At 42.6% G+C, this 19,051-nt stretch overlaps 1 protein-coding gene across 4 annotated transcripts in view; it reads left to right on the top strand.

Moving 5' to 3' along the window:
• Positions 1 to 19,051, top strand: part of cemip (cell migration inducing hyaluronidase 1) — a 177,176-nt gene that overhangs the window by 118,263 nt on the left and 39,862 nt on the right. For all 4 annotated transcript variants that reach the window (XM_029457806.1, XM_029457817.1, XM_029457798.1 and 1 more), the window contains exons 10-12: positions 396 to 543; positions 2,477 to 2,668; positions 14,887 to 15,056. In XM_029457806.1, the coding sequence (XP_029313666.1) occupies positions 396 to 543; positions 2,477 to 2,668; positions 14,887 to 15,056 (510 nt within the window). The remainder of the gene's footprint in view (positions 1 to 395; positions 544 to 2,476; positions 2,669 to 14,886; positions 15,057 to 19,051) is intronic.

Raw genomic sequence — 19,051 nt, forward strand, 5'->3', positions numbered from 1 at the left:
GAAGATTAAAATAATTAAAGAAGGTCATTGCTGCATAAATGGATCCTCACGGAATTTAAAAGTTAGTTCTTGTTTCCAGACAGATAGAGCACTGAGCCCTAACCCTCAGTACTGGTGGTCTTTGCCAAAAAAAATAAGTTAGACATTAGAGAAATACCAGATGTCTGGTGCAAAAACATTTGTGCTGAAGCCAAGTGAAGTGGCCAGACATCTCTCTGTCTCAATGTCAAGTTATAGACAAGCTTATTTCCTAACAATTTGAAATGTTTCTTTAATCGTTAGGAACACAGTTACATTCAATGCCATTGGTGTGTCACTGAATTAAAAAAAATGTTTTGATGTTTTTGTCAATAGTGCCTTTGTTCATTTTTGTCATTAATTTTTGTCTTGTCCAGGCTGAAACCCATGATGGGATACCAGCCAACCAGACCGGAGATGTGATTCACAAAATTGACAAGGACTACGGCTTTGTCTGCCTCAACAAGGACCAGGCTCATGGACTCTGTCGCAACTACAGGGTCCGATTCCTCTGTGGAAAGCTGGGTACATTCATATCTTACTGTCAGTGTCTGTGTGTATGTTTTGTGAGTATTGTGTGAGTATCTGCATCACAGTTTTTCAATGCTTTTTCTGAAAAACAGGAGAATGTAAACCTTGATACGCTTCAACACGGATTAATGGCCCTCACAAATATAGCAATGGTAAATGTTTGTAAATAAACAAACACAAACATTTGTGCTGTGCTGCAGAGAGTGTGTTGTGTATAGGCTGCTATGTTTGGAATGCGTTGAGCCCACATCAGGAAAACACTGGCACACAGCAAGCTCAGAGCTCACAGGCTCTAACCTCACGGCCTCTGTCCGGTCATGTTGCTCGTCTGTGTGTGTATTTGTGTGTTATGTGGAGAGTGTCTGGGAGTGTTGCTCTTTTGACATGGTTTTGTGCTGGCCTACCGTGCTGAGAATGGATCAGCCCTTCCTACATCCAGGCCATGACCAAAACATACACCCCAGTGAATTCACTTCGCTCTGCATCAGCCAATCGGCTTGCTACTCCCTCACTGCCAGTGGGACCCAGATTCCCCTCAAACAAAACCGTCTGTTTGCTATCCTGGCTCCAAAATGGTGAAACGACCTCCCCATTGATGTCAGGTCAGCAGACAGTCTTCACACCTTCCGTTGCAGACTGAAAACTCACCTGTTTAAACTGCACCTTCGACAAATGAAAAAAATAAATAATAATAATAATTCTGCTCTTTGTATGTTGCACTTACATTTGTTTGGCTTATTTGAAGCTATTGTACTTGCAAGATTCTTGCTGTTCGGAGTTTTATCCTCATGATTGTTTGCACTTAATGTAAGTCGCTTTGGACAAAAGCGTCAGCTAAATGAACTGTAAAGTAATGTAATGTAATCTTGATCGCAGAGGGAAGTAGTGTCAGAGTCTGAGGGTCAGGAATTGTATGAGTCACCGACTAACCCTCTTTTGAGAGCCACTTTTTTGTTTGGGCTTGCTACACATTATGTTGCTTAACTACTGTACATTTTCTGAAGAACGCTTCTTGTTAAACGTAGACAGAATATTGGTACAGCTGGGGGAATGCTGACTTCTGGATTGCTACCCTAAATTGAGGTATTCTACTGTCTCGAGGCATGATTGACAGGCAGATTAGTGCTGTGTCAGCAGTAAGGACAGCTCTGATGGTGCACCTCTTGATTTGCCAGTTGATCTATGTTCCAACCCTTATCTATTAGTTACCCTGGCAAGGTGTCTGGCCTCACTCTCTTTCTGGATTACTGAGATCTGAAACACTACTTCTTTGTGTTTTTTTGTGTTGTGGTGGTTTGGGCATCTGATAAGGATGCCTCCTGAATGTCATTAGGCCATTGGATTCCCCAGGAAGGGCTGGAGGAACTGGATGGGGATAAAGCCATGGCCGTTTTGCTTTGCATGTTGACACTTCAACCGTATAAGCGTTGGCAGAAGGATGGGTGGATAGATAACTCATGAAATGGAAAACACATTTTTTTTAAATGACAAAATCCCAACAAATTCTTTGCACATTATTGTTATCGTAGGACAATTATTTTGAGAAAAGCTTAAAATATGGGAAAATTAGGAATGGTGTAAGAATTAGAAATAGAGCAAAACCTGCAAGCCAGTTCAGCCACGTTACTCAAGTTGTGCTGCTACACTCAAGCATGATACACTGTAAGTCAAAAGTTATTCAAAACTTTAAAATTATAAAAAGGCTGTCAAACCATATTGATTAGCCCTGCCACAGAAGAAAATGTGCTCCATTGGAAATGGACCATGGACTGAAATAAGCACAAAGCATTGTAGGCATGAATGGGATTCAACCTTTCAATTTAGACTAGGGCTTAGTGTGGCTGTGTAGGCCTGTCTAAATGTAGCAGAATGTGTGTCAGCTTTGCTGCATTCTGTGAGCTCTAACTCTGACTGTCTCTTCCTGTAGTTCGTCCGCAGGCATCCATTTCCATCAACATATTGTCCAACACCAGCATCCTGGAGCTGGCCGACCAACCAGAGGGTTGGCGGTCCGAGGATCGGGTAGTGGTTGCCAGTACCGACTACTCTATGCACCAGGCTGAAGAGTTCACCCTCTTGCCCTGCTCTACCTGCACTTCCAACCAGGTCAAGGTCCAAGGTGAGAGAACCAGTGACCTACCATATGTTACCATGCGGGGCTGGAATGAAAGGTTCTGATGTTGTGTGGAAAACATTTATGTACTATCAGAGCAGTTCTATCAAGTCAAATCAAATCAAATGTATTTATATAGCCCAATATCACAAATTACACATTTGTATCAGTGGACTTTACAGACTGTACAGCATTCAACACCCTCTGTCTTTAGACCCTCGCACCGCACAAGGAAAAACTTCCTAAAAGAAACTCCACAATTAAACGGGGACAAAATGGAAGAAACCTCAGGGAGAGCAACTGAGGAAGTATCCCTCTCCCAGGACGGACAGACGTGCAATAGATGTCATGTGTACAAATACAACATCCATTTGAAGACAAATTATAGTGTGATCGAAAAAGAAAGGATGAATCCAGGATAATGTCAAAAAGGCAGGACTAGGGCAGCAGTGATTCATGATCCAGACATAAACTTTAACAGTGGCAACCTGCCACATGAGCGACTCAGAAACTCTGGGGATGATGCTGAGTTAGTAACATACATTTACATAAATGCATACAGATAGAGGGGGAGAGGAGGGGGGAAGAGAGAGGAAGAGAAGGAGGAGAGCAGAGAGGTGTCCCCCGGCAGTCTAAGCCTATAGCAGCATAACTGGGGTTGATCCAAGGCAAGCCTGAGCCAGCCCTAACTATAAGCTTTATCAAAAAGGAAAGTCTTTAGCCTGCTCTTAAATGTGGAGAAGGTGTCTGCCTCCCGAACACAAACTGGAAGCTGGTTCCACTGGAGAGGAGCTTGATAGCTGAAGGCTCTGGCTCCCATTGTACTCTTAGAGACTCTAGGAACTACAAGTAACCCTGCATTCTGGGAGGGCAATGCTCTAGTTGGTTCATAAGGAACTATGAGATCGTTAAGATATGCTGGAGCATGACCATTAATTGCTTTGTAAATCAGAAGAAGGATTTAAAATTATATTCTGGATTTTACAGGGAACCAGTGAAGAGCAGCTAATACAGGAGTAATATGATCCTGTTCTTGTCAATACACGTGCTGCAGTATTTTGGATCAACTGAAGAGTCTTAATGGACTTTTTGGGACAACCTGATAATAATGAGTTGCAGTAATCCAGCCTTGAAGTAACAAATGCATGGACTAGTTTTTCTGCATCATTTTGAGACAGGATGTGTCTTATTTTTGCAATGTTACATAGATGAAATAAAGCAGTCCTTTTGGGGCCAAGTATAGTTTTGTCTGTTTTTAACATCAAAAAGTTCCTAGACATCCAAGTTTTTATGTCCTTAACCTCTTAAGAGGTTGGGGAATTTACCCAAAATTACCTACAAACGACATACCCAAAGTAAATTGAAAGCTCTTCAACCATTTGCACCAGCTGCAGGATTCTGGTCTCATTCATAATATAACTCTCTTCTTGTTCTTGCAAAACGTTGAATAATCACTCCAAGTGCTTCTGGCACTGAGTAATAGTGGTCTGAATATGAATTTGAAGAAAATACACTCCGTCTGAAGTTTGTTGTTGAAAAAGATGCATGAAGATGGGTATAGCTGGTAGGTATGAGCTGGAAAACACAATAGAAACATAGCACCAAGTGTTACTAAGTTCAGGTTAAAATTTCAGATAAAATGGGAAAAAAACTTAACTTATTAGACAGGTTTTTCTAAGAGTAACACCAGGTGTTCACAAGCTGTGCATTTGGAGATATTATAATATTTATTGATAAAAAGGTCATAAATAACTATTATATACCCAATGTTTCCTTTCAGTAGTAATGACACAAAGTAAGTGAAGTATAAACAAAACAAATTGTAATATTTTTGTGTTTATTTTGTATTTTATAATTACTAAATACAATTATGAAAAGATAATAACATTTGTAAAAATAAAACCATGGTTGTCACATATCTAAACCTCCAGCAGTTCATTGGCTACATGATACGTGAGTCAAAGAGAGACTGGGCTGCTGCTGGCTCCGTCTGTAAACAAAAGAGGAGGGCTGGCACTTCCTTATCAAGTTGACACTCATTGGCTCTTGATGGCTGTAGATAACGAATGGAAGCTCCGATTGCCTCAAATGAAGTGTCAATCGAAAGGTCAGAGTTCGGCATCCCGTTAGCAAATATCAAAATAGCACTAATAGGTTAATACATGCCGTGTTTACCGAGTATCATCGCGAAGATAAACACATCGATCAGCTGATTTCAAAGATTGCAATGGGCTTTTATCAATGTGACGATGTTCAAGATGGATATATTTTTTACTGGAAACGATCTATTGGACCCCTGCAATGACACAGGAAGTATTTTTTTTCTTATTATTACTGATTACAGGATTATGATGAGACTTCATAGGTGAGTTGGCTCAAAGTTATGGGTTTAATTGTGAGTTTGCTTGCTTGTGTGAGATGCCTACTGTACTTGCTGTTGTGATTTTGATCTCAAAACAGTTTTGCTCACTAAATAGACGAGATTCTAAGTTTTCTAACAACATGTGGCATTGTGTAAACAACTCCATCATGGCGGACTGTAAACAACACAGGGCAAGATACAACCTCTCTGTAAATGCGGACCGTCCACCCTTCAAGTGGTTGGCATGCGTGAAGTTTAGCTAATTGATTGGTTTCATCTGGTTTAATTGATAGATATAATAGGGTATCATCCGCATATCAATACACGTTTATAGAGTGGTTCCTTATAATATTTCCCAAAGGAAGCATATATAAGGTGAACAGAATAGGTCCAAGTACAAAACCTTGTGGTACTCCAAGACTGACTTTTGCCGTCATGGAGGATTTATCGTTAACACGTACAAACTGAGATCGCTCAGATAAATAGGACTTGAACCAGTGTGATTCCTTTGATGCCAATATAATGTTCCAGTCTCTGTAGTAGAATGTCATGATCAACAGTGTCGAAAGCAGCACTGAGGTCTAACAAGACAAGAACAGAGACAAGTCCTTTGTCTGATGCCAATAGAAGGTCATTGGTAACCTTCACCAGTGCCGTGCTCTGTGCTATGATGAACTCTAAATCCAGATTGTATAACCTCAAATAAATTATTATTATGTAAAACATCACACAACTGTTTTGCAACTGCTTTCTTGCTTTTTAGCGAGAAAGGGAAGGTTAGATATTGGTCTATAGTTGGCTAAAACCTCTGGATCAAGACTGGGCTTTTTAAGAAGTGGTTTTATTACAGATACTTTAAAGGATAGTAGTACGTAGCCAGATAATAGAGACAGGTTGATCATATTTAATAACGAGGTGTTAATTAAGGATAAAACCTCTTTAAAAAGCTTAGTTGGAATCGGGTATAAGAGACAGGTTGATGGCTTAGACGACGAGATTATTGAAGTTAGTTGGTTAAGGTTGATTGAAGTAAAACAGTCTAGATATATTTCAGGAGTTACAGATGTTTTTGAGGTTCCGGAGGTTGAAGTTAAGTCATTACCAATTGAGGGCAGGAGGAGATTAATTTTGTCTCTAATAAGTATAATTTTATCGTTAAAGAAGCTCATGAAGTCGTCACTACTGAGAGATATAGGAATAGAAGGCTCAGTAGAGCTGTGTCTCTCTGTCAGCCTGTGCTGAAAAGAAACCTGGGGTTGTTCTTATTTTCTTCTATTAATGAAGAGTAATAAACTGCTCTGGCATTACGGAGAGCCTTCTTATACGTTTTAAGATTATCTAATCAGGCTAAACAAGATTCTTCGAGTTTGGTGAAACGCCATTTCCTTTCAAGATTTCTCGACTTTTGTTTTAGTTTGCAGATTTGTAAATTAAGCCATGGAGCTGTTTCTGTTTTATGAACCCAATTGAATCTAATAATGAGATAAACGCAGTATTAAGGCTGTCAGCATCAACATCCACATGAATATTAAAGTGACTGAACAATAATTACTTTATCTGTTTTAAGGATTAAACTTGATAACCATTCTGAGAATTCAGATAGAAATTTAGATAGAAATTCAGAATATGGACCAGGAGGGCGGTACAAATACAACTGGCTTTATTGTTTTCCATGTTGGATTTGAGAGCATAAGAACAAGGCTTTCAAAAGAGTTATAGTTTAGTTATTATGTTTAGGATTGATTAATAGGTTTGAGTTTAATATGGCTGCAGCTCCACCTCCTTGGCCTCGAGGAACGTGAGTATTAATATGACCAGAGTATTAATATGACCAGGCGGAGTGGGTTCATCTAGACTAACATATTATTCATGTCTCAGCCAGGTTTCAGTGAGACAAAATAAATAAATCTTATTATCTGATATTATATACATTACCAATCCAGCTTTAGATGATACAGATCTGATGTTTAAGAGCCCACATTTAATTTTTCGACTTACTTGCACTTTTGCAGCAGTGGTGTTAATTTTTATTAATCTATCAAGTTAAGTCTCAGACTAACCAGACGTTTAACTAATAAAAAAAAGAAGTCAAATTTGGAGTGCTCTTTAACTTGTTTGAGAGCTGGGTGCTTTCACTGGAGAGGTCTTTAGACAGTAGATGTTGTTGAAAGGGAGAGTGCAACTTACTTACTTTCATGATATTCTCCATGCCTGTACTAGGACTTGAAGTGACCACTGACGTTATGGCCCATTAGGCTCCCACAGCTCAATGTAACGAAACGGTAATTAATTGAACTGTAATGTGGTTTATTTGAAAGGGAATGCTAAACATCTGTATTAGGCTGTGGGATAGTCAAAGCTTAGTAATGGGCATTGTTCCTTCCTACATTTAGAAACTGGTGTTGATTTTGGACACTGCTATATAAAGCATTTGGCTTTCTTACCATCAAGAGTTATGTGTTCTTGCACATGGTTTAAGGTTCTCATAAAAAACCTTGCTAAAAATATTAACTTGGTGATTTTGGTGAAATGCTAAAGGATCATTGTTCTTTGTCTGATTTATTAAGTGTAAGTATAGGTAAACACTTAAAATTGGATTCCCATTGCTTTGGCAAAACTGATATGCATTTAAGGCAAATATTTATATATTATAATGTAATTTTAGATTATATATTATAGTTGTTGGATTTAGCCTGCAAACAGTTGCTAAAAGCAGTGTTCAAATAAAACCTCACTAAAACCTATCACTGACATTATAAATTACAGAACTATTATTATGCATTCCCTTTATTGTATGTCTTTTGAGAATCTCCATTTTGTCTGTGTGGAAACACAGCAACCAAATCGGTCCTGTTTCTATACACATTCTGGACACTACTTTGCCAGTTTCTTGCTTTTGGCCAATTTCTTTGGTTCTTCATGGATGCTCAACTTACAATTTTGAAGAGAAACTGTGGCAGAAATGAGCTCATTGATACAGAGCTACTGTGTAAATATTGTATTGTATTGTAAGTAAAGTATATATTTCTTTAATGTTTGTTTTTGTGTGCATTGTTTCATGGATTTTAGTAAAAATAGAAAGCCACCAAGGTGCTTTTTGAGAGCAAGCGGTTGCCGCCTGGCAACATTGGTGATCTGTATTTGGAATCGGTGGCTACCTCAGATTTGACTCACCTGTACACCTCAGGCTGCTGGTATCAATGTGCTGTAATCAGTCATCATGTATATCATATATAGAGCTGATTGTCTCTTAAAATAGAGGAAAAGATTGTCAACATGACCCAATTAAATAGCAGGTTCCGGTAACTAGTATCATAAACGTTTTTTGTAACAGATAATCAAACTTTGAAGCTTATGTTGCAATACCTTCTCTCCTCATTGATCTGTCTATTCTCTGCTGCTGAACAGTTGGGTTTTTCAGGAGACTAGTATCACTTCCTGTTTTATTTCCCTCATATACGCATGCAGCAGCAAAAAGCCATGCACATTCACAAGAACGGCAGTTGCCCTCCCTGTCCTTGCCGCTGCTGCCACGGCTGCTACTGTGTTTACAGTGAAAACATTGGCGGAGGCTCCCACTCGCTGTCTGAAAGTACATTAACACTTTCTGGGTCAAAACTTTAATCACCCGGCCTCTATCCAAAAGGTAAACACATTTAGTAAAAACTGAATCTTCATAATAAAACTAGTTGTGAAATGACTAGGGAGGCAGACACACTCTCCACATTTAAGAATAGGCTAAAGACTTTCCTTTTTGATAAAGCTTATAGTGCTGGCTCAGGTTTTCCCTGGATCAGCCCCTAGTTATGCTGCTATAGGCTTAGACTGCCGGGGGACACCTCCCTGCTCTCTTCCTTCTCTTCCTCTCTCCTCCCCTCCCTCTCTTCTTCTCCCTCTCTATCTGTATGCATTTATGTAAATGTATGTTACTAACTCACCATCCGGGGTATCATCCCCGGAGTGTCTGTCTCTCATGTGCCACTGATAAAGTTTACGTCAGGATCATGAATCGTGACAGCGCCTGCTGACCTGGTCCTGCTGGACACCGGGAAGCCTTATTGACATTTTCCTGGATTCATCCATACTTTCTATTTTTTTTTTTTTCCAACACAACATAATTTCTGTCAAATTTTGTATTTGTACTATGTTGTTTATCCTGTACACACGACATCTATTGCACGTCTGTCCGTCCTGGGAGAGGGATCCCTCCTCAGTTGCTCTCCCTGAGGTTTCTTCCATTTTTCCCCCTTTAATTTTGGGGTTTCTTTCAGGAAGTTTTTCCTTGTGCGATGCGAGGGTCTAAGGACAGAGGATGTCGTAACCTGTACAGTCTGTAAAGCACACTGAGACAAATGTATAATTTGTGATATTGGGCTATACAAATAAATTTGATTTGATTTGAAGTAATTCTTTTTTACAACAGTGATTGCAAGGTTAGTTGGTGTCAACAGTGAGCTGTAAGGACATTTCAGGCCACTCATTGAGGCTGAATCTTTAAGAGATCCCAGGCAACAAGAGTTCCACAAATACACATTTTACCCTTCATTTTAAGGAGTGTCATTCTATATTGAAATGTCGAACAGAAAGTCAACTTTACTTGCAAAGTGCAAAGTGTTCCATCAGGTTGAAAGGAAAAGGTGACATAACAAGAAACAAGTTTGACTAATGAAAAAAGATCAAGCACATAAAACAAGCACTACATCAGTCACACAGAAAGGTAAAACTGTCTGAATCAATTTCTGAAAATGGCAATGCATTCTGGTAACCTTTAACACAGTCAGAAACAGTCAGGAATAATAAAAGCTTAATCACACTTAGTTTGCATCTGGGTTTAATATCATGCAAGAGCAAGTAGAGCACAAAAAACAAAGAAACATGAGTTAGGGCTCAATCAAAAGAACGCTTTTTTATGAAGCGCTGCTACAACAAAAATTCACTTTTCATAATTATGACATTAAACTCATAATCCTTAAGATTGTCAGCGTATCAAACATCATCACCTTTCTACAAAGTAGTTTTAATTGTTACTGACAGAGTTCTTTCCTGTGGAGGATTCAAACAAGGGATTCACAAGAAACGATGCATGCACATACTGAACGTGATACGGAAGACAAAGCTGGTGTAGGGTGTCAACAGTACACAGAAGTCATGGTTCGGTTCAGGAGTCACAGTCTGGTGCGAGTGTGGTACAGCGGGGTAAAAACAAATGCATAGAATAAGTTTCTTTTCATTTATTTTGAGCAGACATTAGTGCAGGTGTCAAAGACAGGCACAATATCTTGCTGGGGAATGAGGTTTACTATTTCATTATAAAAATAAGAAACATTTGAACTAATTCTGTATTACACTCTATGAACACTGAACAAACACTTTTCCAAAAGGTAACGGGTCACAATACTCTATAAAACTGAAATATCTCTTATGCTATGAAATATAAAATATAAAATACGGTTTGCTTTTTCGTGGTCCTGGTAATTGGCACATATGGGTGATGCATTAGCATGTCCAATGTGTTTCAATTCAAATCCCCTACAACAGTGTAGTAACATCAACACACCGTCCTCGTCTTATACAGAATTCTCTCTCCGTTGCTGTTTGTAGCTGACCCGGAACACGCAGACAGGTTTTCCAGCTCCAGCATTTAATTTGCGCTTGCCTCAGTGTGACTTCACATGTGCACATTTGTTTTTTATAGCTGCTTTTCAGATGTATAGACTCTTGGGAACTGTTGCCTTTTGAGAAAGTGTTCAGTGTAATACAGAAGTGTTTTAAATGTTCCCTCTTTGCCTCTAGGCAAAATGTTGCCTCTGTCCTCAGCAGAAGGAGTTTTGGTCTTTGACACCTGCACTACTGTCTGTTCAAAATTAATGAAAATAAATGAATCCATGCATGCATTTTGTTTTTCCAGTTCCTCCCAACCGTGACTCCTGAACCAGCATATGAACCGAACCGTGAATTCTGTGAACTCGTACACCCATAATGCACTGCTGCTCAGGGCATGTTTGCTGCCCTAAGCGGTCAATATACTTAACATTTTTGAATGGACCTTTGAATGTACTTCTAACATATCAATAGTTTTTGCTGCTGCATAAATGCTATGTATATATCTGAATGTATTACTATATTTTTCAGGATGAGTTCATTTTAATTTATTGAATAAAGAGTGAATGAATGTGTTTCTCCCTTAGATACAGCCTAGTGTAAAGTGTGTGTGTGTGTGTGTGTTTGCGCACATAAACACCGAGTCTGATAGAGGCCAGGTTGAGACTGCCTAGAGCAGTGCGTTGGAGTTAGTGGAAGGGGTTTGGTCTGACTCTGGGCCAAGGGAAAGTCTCAGCCTACTTTCTGGAGTACTGTGTGTTCCTGACTGAGCCCATTCACGCTGACACAAATATATAAAACATACATGCTAGCCTAAAACCATACAAATACTTATTTTCTTTATTTTTGACTGCAGCACGCACCTATTCAGCAGAGTTCTTCAGGTTCTTCTGTTCTCCTGTGTGATTGAAATGGACTTTGCCTTTGTCTCTTGGAAAAACAAACTTGGCCAAAAGTCAGCAATAATGTGACATGACATGTCCTCTCATAGCTGTCGCTTCCGTCCACCGAGTCACGCACCAAAAAAGTAAAGTTTGCGTTTCTTCTGCAGGAGTTAGGGGTCCTGCATTTATCTTCAAATCTCTGCCAGAGCTGCTGGCATTTCTCTCCTGCCCAGCTGTATCAGAAGATCAGTCCATTATAGCCCCCTCCCCCCACCTTCCTCTCTGTTTTTCCTCGACTCTCTCACGTCAACAGTGTTTGGTCATCCAGAGTGGAAATCCTATTTTTGTGAGCCTGAGGCTGCTCCTCAGAGCTCCTGTCAATCTCCTCCTGACTGTAATCTGTTTCATTAATTCTTGCTCGTGTGCCACTTTACAGCACCTTGTTTTTTTAACAAGCAGTGATAATCAAGTCTATTTCCCAGTCCTTAATGTTATGCACATACTTGGAGGGTGTGTTGTTTTTGTTGTTGACAGCTGAGAGCTTGGAGATAGCTGAGTACAGAGACAGATAACCAAGGGCTATTTATCAGTTTGAGTCCAATAACTTGTGTCTGAGTTTTACATGTTGAACTTTTGACAGTTGTAAATGGCATACTGTAAATGATGATGAGTGTAAAAAATAGATGGTGTGAAGTGGCCTAGAGGATTTAGCATTATTTCTATTTCCATCCTGACATTTTACTTAGCTTTACAAAGCCAGGCTGCATCTGTCCAGGTCAGTTTTCCCCACAAGATTTTGTTCTGAAAAACTGCTGCTAGAGCCGTTCAGGAGGCCGGCGGAGAGGCCGGGCTGGAGGCGGACAGAGCTGCTCAGGAGGCCGGGCTGGAGGCGGTCGGAGCCGCTCCGGGGGCCAGGCTGGAGGCCAGGCTGGAGGCTGGGCTGGAGCTGCTCAGGAGGCCAGGCTTGGGAAGGGACCTCGAGAGGAGAGGGGAGCGAAGGGACCTCGAGAGGAGAGGGGAGCGAAGGGACCTCGAGAGGAGAGGGGAGCGAAGGGACCTCGAGAGGAGAGCGGAGCGAAGGGACCTCGAGAGGAGAGGGGAGCGAAGGGACATCGAGAGGAGAGGGGGAGCAAAGGGACATCGAGAGGAGAGGGGGAGCAAAGGGACATCGAGAGGAGAGGGGGAGCGAAGGGGCATCGAGAGGAGAGGGGGAGCGAAGGGGCATCGAGAGGAGAGGGGGAGCGAAGGGACCTCAGGGGTCTGGGGAGGCGAAGGGATTACAGCTGGGGTCTCGAGGAACCAGGAGAACGCAGAGACTGGGGTCTTGAGGAACCAGGAGAATGCAGGGACTGGGGTCTCAAGGGACAGAGGGAGCACAGGGGCTGGGGTCTCGAGGGACAGAGGGAGCACAGGGGCTGGGGTCTCGAGGAACCAGGAGAATGCAGGGACTGTGTCTCGAGGATCCAGGAGAACGCAGGGACTGTGGTCTCGAGGGGCCAGGAGAATGCAGGGACTGGGGTCTGTGGAGATCCGGCAGCAGAAACAGGAGGCTGTCGCGGCCCCGCAGTGGAAACAGCGGTCTGTCGCGACCCGGCAGCGGAAACAGGGGGCTGCGGCGGCCCAGCTGCAGGAACGGTGAACTGGGAGCCAGAATGACGGTGGCTAGCACGGCCAAATCTCCTCCTCAGAGACCTAGAAGCCTTTTGCGCACACAGAGGTCCTTTCCGGGCTAGGCAGGTACCCTGAAATGGGTCTGGTGCTGGAGCAGGAGGAACGGGGAGCTGGCGAGTTGACTGGAAGTCAGACCGATCTGCGAGGTTGAGGAAATCCCTGATCTCCTCAGGCAGGAGACTCCTCAACCAAGGCCTTTCAGCCACCTACCCACGGGCCTGTCGAAGAAGGACCTGTTGGTCCTTTCTACAGGCCTTCCATTGACGCAAAAGACATATTAATGCGACATACAGACAAAAATAATCCTCATCATCACGCACTGCTGGGTCCATTCTTGGTGAGTTCGTACTGTCACGGTGAGGAAAAGGTGAGGACCCAAAAGCAGTACACTGGACAAAGTTCTAACAAAAAGAGAGCTTTATTTTATGAAAAGCTAGTAAAAATACAAATTAACAAATAAAACTGAAAACACAAACCAGGAAGACACGAGCAGCACGAGCAGCACGAGCAGCACGAGCAGCACGAGCAGCACGAGCAGCACGAGCAGCACGAGCAGACACCAACAACAGGGGTGACACTTAGATGACGAACTCACCAGGAACACTGGGACAGACAGGGATATATACACACAGACACTAAACGAGGGAACGAGACACAGCTGGGAGAGTAAGGCAAATACACAGGAGGAAACTAATGAAGGGAACGAGACACACCTGGGGAGAAAGGCAGAAAACAAAAGGGCAGGAAGTAATACCAGACATGACACAAGGGGAAGGGAACATTTCAAAATAAAACAGGAAACAGAAACCAAGATCATAACAGATACAGTCTCATTAGTTTGGTATGACCAGTAGCTTATGATGGCTTCTTTTAATATCCAGATGAATAGACATGGAGACATTTCGACTTTTCAATAACATAAACAATGGCTGTGTTCCGTTTCGATGCCCCTGATATTGAGAATGCTGGCTCACTGACTTTTCGTACTGGACACTTAAATGGAACAGAGACATAATTTATGTTATTATTAATTCCAACTGTGCTGAGTCAAAATGTGTGCAGTGAAGAGTCTTTTGTAAGTCCAGTGGCTTTCATTTTTTTTACTGTCAAAACAAATGTACTGCAAATCATGGCTCTTGTGATTGGAAAATGATAATCTTCCAAATTAAAGCTTTAATACAAAAGTGTTTATTTGGTCAGTTTCAGAACATTTCAGTCTCAATCAGAAGTGATAATATTATATTACATGACATGGAGCTCAACTGCCCCCTTTGAGTGTACAGTTCCAGCCACAGCAGCATATGAAGAACTATTCAACAATATATGAACAATCAATAACTCTCGAAATAAAGTGAATTTGTGTTTTGTTTTGTTTAATGAACAAGGCTGGTTGTTAAGAACAAGTGTTTATTTTTATTATTATTATTATTATTATTATTTATTAGGATTATTTTTGACTCAACTTCACCAGTATGTCCTCCATATGTTCAGCCACACACAGAGCAAACAAACTGTACTTTTCTTAGACTGTATATAACATATAATGTGCACTCAAAGTGCTCTTACACTTCATGCCAACATTTACCAATTGACATACACAGGCATACACTGAGGGCAGGGCTGCCATACAAGGTGCTGCTCATCATCTAATCTAATGTATATCTGAGGTATTGTGTGTGTGTGTGTGCGTGTGCGTGTGTGTGCAGGTAAGGCCAAGTTTATCCACATGGGTGAGGAAGTGGACGGGGTGGACATGAGGGCGGAGGTGGGGTTGCTGAGCCGCAACATCCTTCTCCGTGGTGAGATGGAGCCCGGCTGCTATGGCAACGAGGCCTGCAAATTCTTCGACTTTGACACTTTCGGTGGACATGTGAAGGTACACGGCTGTCCTAATCTTGTCATTTACAGAACCAACCGCTTATAAACCAGTTTCCACCAGGGGTCATTGTATGCTGCCCGAGGACAAGCACTTGGCAGTGACCTGCTCCAGAACAGGTAAACTGGGGCCCCCTCCTGGAGCCAGACCTGGTACAGCCTGAAAGAATTACATGGAGCCACGTGGATATATGTTGTGGTCAGGACAGGTGTATTATCAGCCAGGCATCAGGCAAAGGCAGATACCAGGCATGCTTACCCCTGGCATCACAGAGTGGCTCTGGGGATGTGGATTGTCACCTCTCTGGGGACATTCCACCTACAGCTAGTGCTCCCTTGTACGCATACAGTAGCACTGGGTCTGGTGTACCACAGTGAGCTCTGCCGGTGGACTTCAACAGTTATGAGGGCAAAGCTGGAGAAACCTTGGAGATGGCCTGCGCAATCTGAACCTGAACAGTGCTTTATAGTTGGACTTCTGTGCTAGTCTTGGATTGTGCAGAAGTAATATGTTCAAGCACAGTGCGATTCATAATGGAATAGTACCATAAAACCTTAGGCCAAAGATCGAGGAACTGTGTAGTTTGTATCATGCAACATATTTAAATTAATTGTGTTATCCAGAACAATCTATCCATCTATCCATCCATCTGTCCATGTGTCCATCCGTCCAACCAATCAAGATTATTTTCTTCAAATTGGACCCAAGTGAAGCTTTCTTCAACAAAAAGATTTATTCTACAATGACCAAAGGCCCCTGGATGTGCATTACATTACATTACATTACAGTTAATTTAGCTGATGCTTTTGTCCAAAGCGACGTACAAAAAGTACAAACAATCATGGAGATACAACTCCGAACAGCAAGAATCTTGTAAGTACAATAGCTTCAAATAGGTACAATCATATAAGTGAAGTGCTACATAAGTGCAACATACAGAAATAATAGAATACAAATTCAACTATTAGCTATAAATAAGCCAAACCAATATAAGTGCAACATACAAAGACCGACAAAAACAATTCATTTGATTATTCATTCGCCGAGGTGCAGTCGAAACAGGTGAGTTTTCAGTCTGCGACGGAAGGTGTGAAGACTGTCTGCTGTCCTGACATCATTGGGGAGGTCGTTCCACAATTTTGGAGCCAGGATAGCAAACAGGCGGGTTTTGTTTGAGGGAAATCTGGGTCCCACTCGTAGTGAGGGAGTGGCGAGCTGATTGGTCGATGCAGTGCGAAGTGAACGCGCTGGGGTGTATGGTTGGACCATGACCTGGATGTAGGAAGGGCTGATCCACAGCACAGTAGGCCAGCACCAGAGTCTTGAAGCAGCTTCGGGCCGCCACTGGTAGCCAGTGAAGGGAGCGGAGAAGCGGTGTAGTGTGGGAGATCTTGGGTAGATTGAAGACCAGTCGGGCTGCTGCATTCTGGATGAGTTGTAGAGGTTGAATGGCATATGCAGGCAGTCCAGCAAGGAGGGAGTTGCAGTAGTCAAGGAGTGATGATGACAAAAGCCTGAACAAGAACCTGTGTCGCCTTCTGAGTCAGTAGGGGACGTATCCTCCTGATGTTGTACAGAGTGCATCTGCAGGAGCGAGTTGTTGCAGCGATGTTGCGATCGAAGGACAGTTGGTTGTCCAGCGTCACACCCAGATTCCTTGCAGTCAGAGTCAGGGAAACAACAGAGGTGCCGATGCTAATGGTAAGGTCTTGGATGGGAGAGCCCTTACCTGGAAAAGGAGCTCGGTCTTGTAAAGGTTGAGTTACAAGTGATGTGCGGCCATCCACCGAGAGATATCAGCCAGACAGCCGAGATCCGTGCCTCCACCTGGATTTCAGATCTGGGAAAAGACAGAATCAGTTAAGGTTCATCTGCGTAGCTGTGGTAGGAGAAACCATGAGAGTGAATGACAGAGCCAATTGAGTTGGTGTACAGTGAAAAGAGGAGAGGCCCCAGGTCAGAGCCCTGGGATACCCCGGTGGTGAGTTGACAGGGGTTCAACAGAGCCCCTCTCCAAGTTACCCTGTAGGTGCGATCCTTTAGGTAGGATGCGAGCAGGGAGAGAGCAGAGCCTGAGACTCCCAGTTCTTGGAGGGTGTGGAGGAGGATCTGGTGGTTCACTGTGTCAAACGCAGCAGAAAGGTCCAGAAGGATGACAACAGAGGAGAGGGAGGCTGCTCTCGCAGCGTGGAGTTCCTCATTGACAGCGAGGAGGGCAGTCTCAGTTGAGTGGCCCGCCTTGAAACCAGATTGGTGCGGATCAAGAAGATTGTTCTGGTGAAGGTATGACGAGAGTTGATTAAAGACTGCACGCTCAAGTGTTTTGGAAAGAAAAGAAAGAAGAGAGACAGGTCTGTAGTTGTTGACTTCAGAAGGATCGAGTGAGGGTTTCTTTAAGAGAGGGTTCACTCTTGCCTCCTTAAGATTGTTAGGATAGCAGCCAGATGTTAAGGAGATGTTGATGAGATGGGTGAGAAAAGGAAGGAGGTCAGGAGCAATAGACTGGAGAAGGTGAGAGGGGATAGGGTCCAGAGGGCAGGTGGTAGGACGGGCAGAGGTAATGAGAGATAGAACTTCATTCGAAGAGAGAGTGGAGAAAGAAGTAAAGGCAAGTCGGAAAATAAAGAGCGTATGTCATCTATCTTTTTTACAAAGTAGTTGACAAAGTGGTACGGTAGGAGGGAAGAAGGAGGTGGGGGACTGGGAGGGTGGAGAAGATAGAGAAAAGTTTTTTGGGATCAGAGAAAGAGGATTGGATTTTTTGTTGAAAGAAAGTGCTTTTCGCTTCTGAAATTGACGAAGAGAAAGAGGAGAGAAGAGTTTGAAAGGTAAGTAGGTCGTGAGGGTGTTTTGATTTCAGCCATTTTCTTTCAGCTCCCCGTAGGATGGCTCTGTTAGCACGCAGAGTCATCCAACCAGGGAGCTGGAGGGGTCTGGCGAATCTGCTGGAGAGTGAGAGGTCAGAAGGAGTCCAGAGAGGAGAACAGAGTAGAGAGGACAGTGTCTGTGGCAGAATTGGCAAGCATGAGTGAGAAGGTGTCAGGAGAAGAAAGGGCCGAGAGGACAGCTGAGGCAAGAGAAGAGGGAGAGAGGGAGCGGAGGTTACGGTGGAGGGGTACAGTTTTCGGGGAGATAGGTTTGTTAGTTTGGGAGAGAGTAGGATATGAAAAAGTGATCAGAGATGTGAAGTGGGGTTTTGAGGTTTGAGGTCGAGCAGTTTCTCGTGAATATGAGGTCGAGGTGGTTGCTAGCTTTGTGAGTAGGAGGGGAGGGAGACAGGGAGAGACCAAAATAAGATAGGAGAGATAATAAGTCTGTTGAAGTCACCGAGAAGTATGAGCGGAGGGCCATTTTCAGGGATGTTGGACAGGAGAACGTCCAATTTCTCCAAAAACTCTCCTAAAGGACATGGAGGACGGTAGAGAACAACACTGTTTAATGTAACCGGCTTTGTTACAGTGACAGCATGAAATTCGAAAGATAAGTGAGTGAAGTCTGGCAGTGGGTAAAGTGCATAGTCCCATGTTTCCATTCACACACTTATTTCCACATTTGATGTACAATTAACATTTAAATAAGAGTAGTCTAAGAAGCTGAACTAAAGCCATGATGTAAATATATGTATATATATAACCCTGACGAGGAGGAGAGAGACACTAAGAGACAGGAAATGACAGAAGGAGAGAGAGAGGCTGTGGTTGTATTGCTGCTGCCTTCATGCCTCTGTCTCCTCAGGGAAAGCTATCATATCCTATTATACATTTCCATCACAGACTCATGTCACATATTTCTCCTGCATGGGTGTATGTAAAGCACGTACAAGCAACACACACACAGAGAAAGGAAAGCCTCAGTGAGATTTCAGTTTAGCCCTTCAAGATAAATGCATCAGAGCATACTTGACAGTTGTGCCATTATTGTTGTGTTAAAACCTTCTATCTCCACTAATCAGCTGGTCACAAACTGAGAGAAGCAGGTTTCCACCTGTATTTTTA

This window comes from Cottoperca gobio, chromosome 3 (genome assembly GCF_900634415.1).
Source record: "Cottoperca gobio chromosome 3, fCotGob3.1, whole genome shotgun sequence".
Lineage (NCBI taxonomy): Eukaryota > Metazoa > Chordata > Actinopteri > Perciformes > Bovichtidae > Cottoperca > Cottoperca gobio.